At 36.9% G+C, this 13,201-nt stretch overlaps 1 protein-coding gene across 1 annotated transcript in view; it reads left to right on the top strand.

Moving 5' to 3' along the window:
- Positions 1-13,201, top strand: part of mdn1 (midasin AAA ATPase 1) — an 81,055-nt gene that overhangs the window by 32,635 nt on the left and 35,219 nt on the right. Inside the window, exons 34-52 of the mRNA XM_056481776.1 lie at positions 4-261; positions 1,415-1,612; positions 1,718-1,926; positions 2,086-2,208; positions 2,331-2,528; positions 2,623-2,730; positions 3,813-4,001; positions 4,093-4,182; positions 4,566-4,829; positions 6,015-6,279; positions 6,825-6,984; positions 7,712-7,828; positions 7,933-8,141; positions 8,728-8,876; positions 8,973-9,172; positions 10,402-10,628; positions 10,738-10,851; positions 12,611-12,740; positions 12,991-13,097. Of these exons, the coding sequence (XP_056337751.1) occupies positions 4-261; positions 1,415-1,612; positions 1,718-1,926; positions 2,086-2,208; positions 2,331-2,528; positions 2,623-2,730; positions 3,813-4,001; positions 4,093-4,182; positions 4,566-4,829; positions 6,015-6,279; positions 6,825-6,984; positions 7,712-7,828; positions 7,933-8,141; positions 8,728-8,876; positions 8,973-9,172; positions 10,402-10,628; positions 10,738-10,851; positions 12,611-12,740; positions 12,991-13,097 (3,315 nt within the window). The remainder of the gene's footprint in view (positions 1-3; positions 262-1,414; positions 1,613-1,717; positions 1,927-2,085; positions 2,209-2,330; positions 2,529-2,622; positions 2,731-3,812; positions 4,002-4,092; positions 4,183-4,565; positions 4,830-6,014; positions 6,280-6,824; positions 6,985-7,711; positions 7,829-7,932; positions 8,142-8,727; positions 8,877-8,972; positions 9,173-10,401; positions 10,629-10,737; positions 10,852-12,610; positions 12,741-12,990; positions 13,098-13,201) is intronic.

The following is a 13,201-nucleotide window of genomic DNA, read 5'->3' as shown; positions in this document are numbered from 1 at the left end:
CAGGTAAAGACATAGCAGAGCTCATGCTAGACTTCATCGACTGGCTGACCAATCAGGAGTTTGGCCGGCGCTGTATTTTAAGTGTGCGAGACATTCTGTCATGGGTGAATTTCATGAACACTGTTTGTGAGCGCGACGAGGATGGCTTTATGACCATGGGGGAGCTGGAAGAGGAGGAGCCGGATTGGGACCTAAAACTGGACACCGTAACAGCCTTTATTCATGCTGCATGCCTTGTGTATGTGGATGGAATCGGTTCAGGTAAGAGAAAAGTTTTTATGCTGCCTCACTGTGCATTCACACCAAAAGCGGCGAGAGCATCAAAGCAGCCGGAAGTCATTCATTTACAATGGGAGCCGGTGGTGATTGGTTGCTAGGAGCGGCATGGTGGGTCTTCGCCAGTATTTCTGAATATTTACAATGTTTTCTTACAGGAGCATACATTTAAAAAAAGTTATTGCTGAGTTACTTATGTGCATTAATGTTATTTATTTTTTTCTTTTAAAAAGTGGCAATCTCATGCGACAATACAAAACAGTATTGCTGCTTCAGAATATTTCAAACATATGGACACATTGGATAAGTGGAGCAAACCCACAGCACACACAACAACTTGATCTTCCATTGTTATATGTAATATATGATTTGCCGATATACTGCAACATACAAATAGGATCAATGTAGCGAATTTTGACACTCTCAGCGCCGGAGCTGTGAAGGCAAACATCATTGTCGCCAGGCCGGCTAGAACGAACTTTGACGCTCTTACCGCCTTGGGTGTGAATGCACAGTTAGTGTGGTCGACACCAGTGAAGGTATTTATGGAATTAAATACAGGCCATATCGCACCACAAAATCTTGGGATCTGTAAGATATTTGTTTTATCAATTTATTTAGTTAAAAATAATAAGATTGTGATGTATTATTACAATCTAAAAATCATCTTTATATATTCATATGTAATTTGTTGGTGTAATGGGAAAGCTGAATATTCAGCATCCTTACTTCAGTCTTCACTGTCACACTACCTTTCAGAAATCAGTTTAATATTTAATTTAATGCTCAAGAAATATTTAGTAGTATTATAAAATTCTGAAAACTGTTGCTCTCCTTAATATTTTTGTGGTAACAGTCATTCGTTTTTCATAGGTTTCTTTTAATGAATGTAAAGTTACAAACATATGTTTGAAATATAAATGTTTTTACTGTCACTTAATTAATTTAATGTTTTTTTTTTTAAATAGGAGTCTTAATTTCTTTTACAAAGAAGGCAATCTTACTGATCCCCAAACATTTGAATGGCACAGCATTAAGATCTATTATTTCTTCCTTTATTATTTTATACTATTTACAAAAACCTAAATGTTCTTTATGCACTGATTTATTTATTTATTTTTCTTGTTCTTGGTACCAGGAACCACCGTGTCAGCAGCAGAGAATGCCCTGGTGGCACGCAAGTTGAGTCTGGAATACCTGGAGAAGAGACTGAGCAGAGTTACAGAGCTGGATGAGGAGATGCAGGAAGCACTCAAAGTCTACAACACCAGCGTCCCCAGAGAGCCTCAGTGGGGTGAAGGGTTTTTTGGCATCGACCCCTTCTATATCACTGCTGGTGAGAAATTATAGATAGGATTAGTAATCTACTTAAAGTCATCAAAATTGATTGTCTAATAAAGTGCTACTCATTTGGAATCTCCTAATCTTTAACCTACCCCAGGTTCTGAGAGTGAAAGCAGGAGTTTGTCGGACTATGCTCTGAGTGCGGGCACCACTGCAGTGAATGCTCAAAGGATTCTGCGGGCACTGAAGCTTCAGAGACCCATACTGCTCGAGGGCTCACCTGGAGTGGGCAAGACTAGCCTGGTTGCTGCCCTTGCCAAGGCTTCTGGGAACCATCTTGTCAGGATCAACCTTTCTGAGCAAACCGTATGTCAAAGAATTGACTTGTAGAACATCAATATTTACATATACATAAACTTCTGTAGATTTCTCATAAGTTTGAGATTACGTCTTGCAAATCAGTAGTGTTTAACTAGTGTATGTATGTCAGTAGTTTGTTAATCATGCTGTATTCTTTCTGCACAGGATGTGACCGATCTTTTTGGGACAGATCTGCCAGTAGAAGGTGGGAAAGGAGGAGAGTTTGCATGGCGTGATGGTCCTCTACTTGCTGGACTGAAAGCTGGGCATTGGATTGTCCTTGATGAGGTACAGACAAACATTTGAATGAATGTTTGTAACTATATGCAACAGATTCCTCAATGTTTTTGGTCAGAATTAGCTGATTTGGTAGAAAACTATTGGCTAATCATATTTCTTTCACTGCACAGCTGAATCTGGCCTCTCAGTCAGTGCTGGAAGGTCTTAACGCTTGCTTTGACCATCGTGCTGAGATCTATATCCCTGAGCTGGGCATGCGCTTCCACGTTCAGCAAGAGAAGACCAAGATCTTCGGCTGCCAAAATCCTTTCACACAGGGAGGAGGACGCAAAGGCCTTCCCAAGTCCTTCCTTAACAGATTCACTCAGGTAACCTTTTTTTTTATGATTTCTCTTCTTTCTTAGAAAACAATATACAAAAAGAGACCAACATGCATGAATCTGCATTCTGTATTTTCCTCAGGTTTATGTGGATGCTCTAACCAATGAAGACATGCAGTTCATTGGGGACTCCATCTTTCCTAATATCGACAATGCAATCATCTCAAAAATGGTCCAGTTTAGCAACCGGGTAAGTATTTTTGTTTTGCTCTTTTAAGGCAAGATAAAGTCAAAAACACCTTTTTTATGCACATGTCGCGTTGGAGATTTGAGATTTTGCCCGTTTTGGGGTTTTGTGATTGGAAATAAAACATCCAAAAACATGCTTTCTTTCTTTTTTTCTTGCAAATTATCAATTAGTATCTTTACATTTCAATAACAATACATATTTTTAAAGGGTGTTTACTCATTTTTTTGTCCAAATATATTTTCACTTCAGAAGCACTTACATCAAGCTTTACAGTTTTATTCATATCTTTATTCTGGACTCAAAGTTTTCATGCATAGTTCTAAAATTAAATAATTGTGAAACAGTATTTCCTCATTTTTTTTGCCAGAAATGTATGCTAATGAACACACATTCTATAACATGATGCCTCATTTACTTATTTAAGCATAACATTTTAGAAAATTGTAATACAATTTTCTTCAATTCAGTCAGCGGAGAAATATGGTGATAGCAATTTTCTTATAATTTTTTTTGCCCTAATTACACTTAAGGTGTCATGAAACCCTCCTCTTTCAGTTCAAGTCTACCTAAAAAAAAAAGCCACATGATGGAAGTGGAGCGCTGTGAGCAGAGGTAGGAGTGGGCGTGGCCAGCAAAAGCTTGGGAAAAAGAGAGGGGCGAACTAATGTCAGTTGGCCACAAAATCAGACTAAAACAATCAGACCTGGGTCTGAATGCAGGCACAATGGATAGCAGTGCAGCTGGTCTCCGTATCTATTTCTACCATTAAGCCTGCTGGTAACCTGGATATTTTAAACATAGGCAAACACATCAGCATAATATAGGCAATGTGTCTAAATGGTAACAACAACTGATAAAAAGTTCAAAAACTTTTTAAAAAGTTACAAACTGACAAAAGCTCAAAATTATCCAGGTTGATCCACAATTAAAGATAACAGGTGCTAACGTTGTCTTACTTAATGCTCAACACACACAATTCTTTTAAAATCTCAAAAAAGTAGTTGAGGGTTTCTTGAACCTTTAAAGATGTATCTATTTTTTCCTTGTATCTTTGGAAAACTTTGATTTTCTTGTTTCCTAAGCTTGTCCAAGAAGTGATGGTTGACAGGAAGTGGGGACAGAGAGGAGGATCATGGGAGTTTAATCTCCGTGACCTGTTCCGCTGGTGTCAGCTGATGCAGACTGACCAATCACCAGGCTTCTTCAACCCTGGACAGCATGTTGGATTGGTGTATGCAGATCGCATGAGGACTGAAGCAGACAAGGCTCAGGTAGTCATGCTAAATTTAACTCCATTTATCACTCATTATAAGGAGACATAAATATGTGTCTGTTGATCTTTAATATATGTTCTGTCCTCAGGTGTTAGCAGTGTTCAGAAAAGTGTTTGGAGAAGACTTTGAACCATACATGGGCTCCAGACAGTTTCATATCACGCCACTCAACCTGCAGGTTGGTCAGAATTTTATTATAACATTTACAAATAATGTCTTTTTAATACTGTCATGCATTATCATATAATATAATAATAGTATATTCATTTTTTTCTTAGTTTATATTATTGTTTTTTTACTCTAATTTTTTGTGACACAATAGAATAAAATACAATAGAATATTATTAACATATTATTGTATTTTATTTTTTATTTAGACTTTAGAAATATTGGGTAAACATAGATTTTTTTAAGTTAATTTTTGTAAGTAGTGGTCAGTAAAAAAAACTATTAAATCTATTTGTTAATCTACACCTATGTACTTTATGTATAAAATAATATTGTATTATGAGTCTAAAGAAACATTGGGTATTTCTCCTCCTATCTCTCACCCATATGTAGTTGGGTTACTCAGTCCTGCAGCGTAGTGGAGCACCACCTATCACTCTGGATCCTCCTCTGTCGATCACCCATCATTCTTTGCGTCCTTTGGAGGCTCTGATGAAGTGTGTAGAGATGGGCTGGATGGTCATACTGGTGGGTCCCACTGCGAGTGGAAAGAGCAGCCTAGTGCATCTGCTGGCACTGTTAACAGGACACAGACTGAGGGTCATGGCCATGAATAGCGCCATGGACACAACCGAGTTACTGGGTGGCTTTGAGCAGGTCAGTTAAAATGACCATTCTAGTTCATTTTTAAATGATACTCAAAGGAAAGTATTGATACTGAGTGACAATTATAGTCAGTTATCTGGCTGAAAATATAAGTGAGGAAATTTTTAAAAAGTACAGCTTTAAATTGTACTTTAGTTTTAGCTAAAAGGTTAAAGTAGCCTTGCAAAAATAAAATGAGAGGAAGTTCTTGTTTGATTATATTGAATTAATTGTGGAATTTGTATAGCAGACATGCAAAGGTTTAGTTTAAGTGTGAAAAACCAGGCAAAAAAAAGGCAAAGGACAAAAACATCTACAGTGCTCAGCATAATTGAGTACACCCCATTTTGAAAATGAATATTTTTATCAATTTCTCAGTGAATATAGGCAATGTATTTTGGTGCATTTAAACAAAAACAGATTTATTAAACCGATATATTTATTAAAATAATACTTTGTTCACCCAACATATTTAGAAATTGGAAGATAATACAATTAAATTCAAACAAAATATTGCAACAAAAAAATTACAACCATTTTTTTCTTTTTCCATTTCTTGTTTCTCTTGATTTTTCCTCTTTTTTTTTAAAATTGTATTTAATATTTTTCTATAACATAAATTTGGGTGTTCTAGTTTTTGGACCGTTATCGTAAGTTATTTTGTTACATGAGCTCCAGATTTGGCTTCAGTGCTGACTAATCTAATGTATATGCACAAATATAATATTGTATACGTCCTAATAAAACTATGAATTTAAAAGAGAGATTTGTGAGGGGTGTACTTGTATATGTTGAGCACTCTATAACCTGAAATTACTATATTTATTAGGTATAGGTTTGTGTATATTAATAAATAATCTTAAATATTATTGCTTCATTTTATGAAGGTCTGTTAACATTTCCAAAACCACACATCTTTCGTTCTTGAATGTTTGCATGTTTACTATATTTAATGTGCATAAGATGGAAGAAGATGAGTAAATTAATGTAACCTATGCTTTTTTTAGGTTCAATAAAATTGTATGGAGTAAATGACAAACATACCTGCTTCACAAATGTGCTCAAGTAAAAATACAAATTGTCAGTTTGTACTGTAAATGAGTTGTGCAAATATGCGCTCAAAAATGCAGCAATCATCTAAAATTAATCAAGTGTTTTACACCACATATATTAACTTGATCTTATTATATTTTTCAGGTGGACATCATACGCCCCTGGCAGCAGGTCTTGGAGAGCATGGACTATGTTGTTGCTATGGTGACCAGGCGAGGACTGATGTCTTTGGACGGAGCAGTGCAGGACACTGAGTTTCTTTTGAGCACGTGGAGCACTTTCCGCCGCTGGCTGAGAGAGGAGGGTCTGGACACCACTGAGGGCCAACTTACATTTGAGGCTTTAAACAAACTGGAGGTCATCATTGTTCTGCTGCACAAACTCAACACTAAACTCAAGGTCTTCACAGGTCAGGACTTCACACTCATAATTTGGTCTGTATTTGTCTTGCAAGTTTGAATAGTTTTCTGTGACTTTTTTGTTTTAGTTGAATTGTCAACAGCTCAGGTTTCCCCCACTGCGCTATAGGTGAATTGAATAAGCCAAATGAGCCGTGGTGTACGTGTGTGAATGAGAGTGTATGGGGGTTTCTCAGTGTTGGGTTGTTGCTGGAAGGGCATCTGCTGTGTAAAACATATGCTGGATAAGTTGGTGGTTCATTCCGCTGTGGCTACCCCTGATTAATAAAGGTACTAAGCCGAAAAGAAAGTGAATAAATGAATGAATTGACAACAGGAAAATTATTTACCCAACAATTTTTTTGTAGATTTACAAAGAATTGCAAATGTATTTATTTATTTGAAATAATAAATTTAAAAATCTCTTTATTGTCATTTAAAATTTGAAGTGTATAATTTGACTTTGTACATATTAAATCAATTTGATTCATTAAAAAGAAACCTTTACTTTTTATTAAAAGCATAACATTTAAGTGTTATAATTCCTGTTGTGCAGATATGTCAAAGCTGCAGATGGACTTCACTCTACTTAAGGAGCGTTTGGCTCAGATGCAGGACGGCTGGACTCATGGTGGCTTTGAGTGGCTGGATGGGACGTTAGTTCAGGCGCTACAGGCTGGAGACTGGTTGCTTATGGACAATGTCAACTTCTGCAGGTCAGATGTTTCTGAGTATGCTTTTTGTGGAGCCTTCAGTGTTAAGTTTGATAAATGTATGGACCAGTGTTTTTAATAAAACAAATGTTTTGACTTAGTGAAGTCTGTGTTTTTTAATCTGTTTAGTAAATGAGTGACTGACATGTAGCCATCTGTTGTTATTACACATATTACTTAAAACTCCATTACATGGCTTACAAATATCTGGGAAAGCTAGCCAATAATAAAAAATGTTGATGGCAACGATTTTGTATTTAGGGACAATATATTTGATAACTTTAATGTTTACACTATAAAAACAGTTATAACATATGCATTTACGACTACCTCTGGAAGTAATTGAAAGTGGACAAGCATTTGTGATCTGATGAAAATGCATCTTGAAGGGATAGGTCACCCAAAACTGAACAGTTTCCTCAGCATTACTGTCCTCAAGTGGTTCAAATCTTTATGATTTTCCTATTTTTGTTGAACACAAAATAAATGTAGCAAGCTATAATCACTGACTTACAAAGAAGGGAAATAATACTATGGAAGTCAATGGTTACAGGTTTCCAACATCTCTTGAAATAAAATCTTTTGTGTTGGAAAAAAAAAAGAAAGAAACTCAAACATGTTGGTGAATAGTGAAGGTTGACTCAATTATGACAACATTTTAAATTATGGGTGAACCCTCCCTATAATGCCAGCTGTAAACAAAGCCCTAAATGAACTGTTTGTGTTTCAGCCCTTCTGTGTTGGATCGACTCAATGCTCTTTTGGAACCCGGTGGGTGTTTAACCATTAATGAACGAGGGATTATTGATGGAACGACACCCACCATCACCCCACACCCTAACTTCAGGTACAATCACCGCCTGAACTGACACTATTTCTCACTAAACATTTTCAAACATCATTTTGGCATCTCATAGTATTGCTCAATTCTGGTTTATTTTTGTGTTCCAGGCTGTTCCTCACGATGGATCCCACACATGGGGAAATCTCCCGAGCCATGAGGAACCGTGGTGTTGAGATCTACATCCCTGGCGAGCATGAGGGCGTATGCTGGGATACCCTGGATCTGAAGATGGTTTTACACACCCTCGGCGTAACAGGAGACTGTGTGTGTGACCTGCTCATCTCCATTCATTCAGAAATCAAGAAGACCATATGGGGTGCGTCTGTGATGGGAGTACAAACCTGAAATTGTATTTTCTTAGGGATTTTGTTTCATTTATATTTTGTTTTTATAATCTTACTTAAGCTTTTTGTTACTTTATAGTACGTCAGGCTAAACTAGATTTAAAAAAGGCTAGCCTGGTGGATGAATGGGTGGCTGGATAAATGGATAGACTGCATTTAAGTAAACAGACAACATTTAAAGGGATATTTCACCAATTACTCGTCCTCAACTTGTTCCAAACCTTTTTTAGTTTCTTTCTTCTGCCGAACACAAAGGAAGATATACTAAAAAGTGTTGGAAAAAATAGACATTGTCTTCCATAGTATTTTTTGTTCCTACTATGGATGTCAGCAGCTGCTTTTTTCCAACATTCTTCAGAACATCTTGTCTAAAAATTTAGAACCACTTGAGAGTAAATGGTGAGGAAATTTATATTGAACTATTCCTTTAATTAATGAAAATGTTTTTTTCATCATCATTTATTATGTTTTGATATTAAATATTGTTTTTTTAATAAACAAATCCTTCTTCTGAGGTTCAGAAATTTAATTGGAAATTCTATGTTTACCATCTTCTAGACTCTCCTGCATCCTCCATGTCCTCTCTTCTTCATGCTGCGTCGCTGTTGTCTGGTCAGCTCCAGAGAGGAGTGGATCTGCCCAGTGCTCTTCTGCAGGCCTGTGGAGAGGCTTATGCTTTCTGCCAGCGCACCATCGCTAACCAGCAGGTTAACTGTCATTTTTCATAAACAGTGACAAGATAAATGATGCCATAATCCATTTAATTATGCCTGATCAAGCCCACCTTGCTCTTCCTTTCTCAGCTGGCACAGGAAGTCATAGAGAGGCAATTGGCAGTGCTGGACTCTGAGGACTGGGGAAGTGGGCTGCTGTGTGCAGGCGTTTGGCCAGACCGCATCCCTTCAGCCCTCATGTGCACGGAGGACTCGTGTTTCTCCAGTGTTCAGAGAGATGGACAGGTCCTCCTGTACTGCCTCAACACCCTCAGCTTGTATGGGAAAAGGTCAGAACTACACTGTATTATTTCTTTATGCCATTATTGCCACTTTGTAATGTTTCAGTCCGTCTTTCGGATGAGAAGTTAAACCAAGGTCCTGACTCTCTGTGGTCATAAAAATCCAATGGCGTTTCTCGTAAAGAGTATGGGTGTAACCCCGTTGTCCTGGTCAAATTCTCTCCATCTGCCCTTATGATCATGGCATTTCAATAATCCTCATCCATCAAATTGGTTGTGTTTTACTGTCTCTCCACTCCACCTGTAGCTGGTGTGTGGTGAGCGCATTGGTACCGTTCTCCAGTGGCTGCTGTTTCATCATCCAAGTGGATGCTGCACACTGGTAATGGAGTGGAGAGACCCCCTCTCATGATTGTGAAGCGCTTTGGGTGTATGGCCGTACACGATAAATGCGCTATATAAATACACATCACTTACTTACTTCAGAAAAATATCTAGAATTTAGTTTATTAAAATTACAACAGTGATTTTTATTACAACTACAAAGTGTTATATATTTTGCTGACTTATGTACTTATATCATCCCAAATATTTCAAAGAATTTTAACTAGCGACACAGACCATATCTTTATGGCCATGCTAATAATGTCAAACACGCTTGCTTTCCTGTTTAGTTATATACAGAACAGGAAAGCACCGCAGATGCTTTAATATGTTGAGTGTTTATTAGACTGCACAGAGCAGCATTATAACAGACCATTAAAATGTATTTAGATGATCCTAAATGGAAGAGCTGGAAATGGTCGATAGACCCTTAATAAAAGCTTCACTGCTTTTGAGCCACTTCTAGCTTGTCTCTCATTCAAAGTTGCTTGATACTACCATGATAATACATTTTTAAAGCTTTAGCTCATCTATGGACATGATTTCTGCAGTTTCTTAATATGTGATGAAAACCACAATTCCTATCATTCCACTCTCGTCGGCTTTTACACTTTTGTTTGTTGGGAATAAACTCCCTCTAGTAGCGAAAATGACATACTGTGCCTTTCATGATCTTGTCCTAATATTTGTACTCATGTAAAAACAATGAGAAGAACAAGTGCCATTTCTTTATTTTTACTTGCATTTGATTTTTTTTTATAGTTTTTAAAATGGATTTGTAGGGGTTTTTTTTCCTTCTAGCTTCAGTTTAGGTTATTTTTTCTGCATAGATATTTATTTGTTTGTTTTACTTGTTCAGAGTTTAATTGTAGGCTTTATTTTTATTGATTTAGGAACCGTCCACTAAGTCTGGTTGACCTGCAGAGGGCGATGCAGAGTGGTACTGTACTGGACGGGCTGCAATTTTCTGGAGGTGGAGGAGTGGATGGAGGGGTTGAGAATGCCCTGCTGCTTCTCCCGACCGCAGTTAAATTACTGACAGAAAGAGCTTCTCACAGTGACTGGGTTCTTAGAACCAGCTGGATTTCCCACCTTACCAAAACGTACAAACATGCACCAGGTAGGCTGCATAGGGGGAAAAGCTGCCTTGTTAATGTGTTTGGTATTACCGTATCACACTACTTGACTGCGTAACTATCCAAGTCCTGAGATCTTACTTGTCCTTGCAGATACAGCTTTGATGCTGTTGGAGGCAGGATGCACAGCTCTAAAGGCCATATTCAGCAGCAAACTCATCGGGAAAGGCAAATGTCTAGCAGAGCTCTTGCAGCCACACAGCACAGGTACTTTTGCAAACTCCTAACTCACTTAAAGATACATTTTAAAGAGAAAGTTGACATTTTCATGATCTTAGTATGCAACAAACATAGAAAGTGCTTTATTTTGTTGCTGTTATTTATGAATATAACAACATAAAAGTATTTTTAACAATGTGCACATGAAGAGTTCAGATGCAAAAGCCGCTAAATGCCACTTCCGCCAAAAATGAACTAATGACATTAAGTGAATACTTCAGGCACGTACTACACCATCAACAAATAGATTTGCTTCAAATCATCTAAATCCCAGCATCAGCGCATTCAGGAATAACAGTTTGTTGGCAAAAGCCGCTAAACGCCACTTGCCTTTGACAGCAAAAACCGCTATACCCCGAGAACCAATCAGAAGCACGAATCGAATCATATGTTTTCAATATAGCAGCACACTGATGAGCCGGCTTTTACGAGGAGACTGTTTTATTTCACTTTTGATTTCGATTTTAAAAGACGTAGTATGATGAGCTGCTTGAGCCTGTCCGACTGTAAATGAATGGAAAATGAAAATGTCCCTTACCTCAAAACTCTGTGCATTATAAGAAAAAGAAAACACAACGTGCAGTCGGAAGTGTAGCATGCATTTATAACGTGTTTTTGCACAGTGACGCTACTTTGAATGAGTCCGATGTACCATACAATAAACGGCAACTCCATTTTACGAAAGAGAGAGTTAAGATGCTGTTCTTTTATCCTACGTGGATGCCATGAGGATAAACACAGGACCAAGACCTTAAGTATGGTGAGAATGAACGAATGACAGCTTCTAAAGTTGTCTGAGAGACATCCCCTTTTTGCCCAGTAGGCCTACCTTGTGTTTTATTTGCTAATTTAAGCTATTTTTTAAAAAGATAAATATAATGAATAAAACTATACATTATTTGTATATTATTTGTACTATACATAATACCTAAAGATCTGATAAGCATTTTTATATTTATGGACAATGCACAGATATTGATGTTTCACAATGTTTATTTTACTCTACATTATTTGAATCTACCAAGCTTAGTTTACAATGTTTGCAATGTTTACATTGCTCTACTTACATTAAATCCAAATCCCAAATATCAGAAATGACAGCAGATTGTTAAGATTTAATTAATGTCAGTTTTAATGTTATTGATTAATGCACTTACTTGACAGATTTCATTAATTCATTTTCCTTCTGCTTTTTCCTTGGTTTATCACAGCGGAATGAACCGCCACTTACTTTTTAGATTAATATATTTTAAATTTCAGGTTGTTTGTGTAATGTGTTTTATGTTTGGTAAAATAATTTCTAATGACATCTTCATTTTCAACTAATTACACTGTCTTGTTCCAATAGGTGGATTTAGAGGGTTTTGCATCAAAAGCAGACGAGGATTTAGCTGGTTTTGACGCGAAAGAAAATTTACCTTGTTAAAAAAAACAAAGAATTGTCTAAAGTGACATTTCTGAAAAAAGGTTTTTTTATTTACTAGCTAATAACCTTTTCATTACATACAAAATGAAACGTCTGAACCTTATCAGAGGAGCCTAATAGAAAATGCTCATTTACAAGAAAAGAGGTCTGGTGGATTTAGAGGTTTCTGCATCTAAACTCTTCACATATTATTATTATTTATTATTATTCACATAATAAGAAAAATAGTCCAAATAACTCTCAGTCTGAGTTATAGAAACATCATACTTTAAACCTGATGGTTTGTGAAATTACCACACATTTAACCTTTGTCTTTATCAGACGATTACAGGATTCTGGTAGATATGCGTTGGAATAAGCAGTACTTGGACATCTTGGCCAACACCTGCAACTTTGAGGATGAGGAGAGATACATGGAGTTTATGGAAGCACTCAACGCTGTTGCAAACAGGTCATTTCTTATTCTCTGTGAATATATTTGCTTAACAAATTAAACAATACTGCTAAGCTTGGGGTCAGGTTAATTCTGGTGATGGAGTAAAAAAATCAGCATCCATTACTCTAGACCCCACTGTCACATGACCCTTTAGAAATCATGATTTGCCATTCAAGAAAAAAAGATCTTCACTAAAAACAATTGTTGTTGTTTTTTTTCGTGATCATAGTGCATGCATGAACTAATATGTGTTATGTTATAACAGAATCATGTTGTTGATGGACCGAGAAGAGAGAGCCGCTATTAACAGCAGTGATGGAAACACCTCACCCCATAACAGTGCCCTTAGACTGGCCACTTCCTTCTCCAAAGGTACAAACACACACTCTCATAGCCTTTTAAAATACACTTTTGATATTGGGAGACCTTTATGAATGCATTCATCAACATAAATTAAAAAAGCCTGTTTTCCTCAT

The sequence above is a fragment of the Danio aesculapii genome, chromosome 20 (genome assembly GCF_903798145.1).
Source record: "Danio aesculapii chromosome 20, fDanAes4.1, whole genome shotgun sequence".
In the NCBI taxonomy this organism is placed as follows: Eukaryota; Metazoa; Chordata; class Actinopteri; order Cypriniformes; family Danionidae; genus Danio; species Danio aesculapii.
The sequence above is the reverse complement of the archived record's forward strand: the minus strand, read 5'-3'. Positions and strand labels throughout refer to the sequence as shown.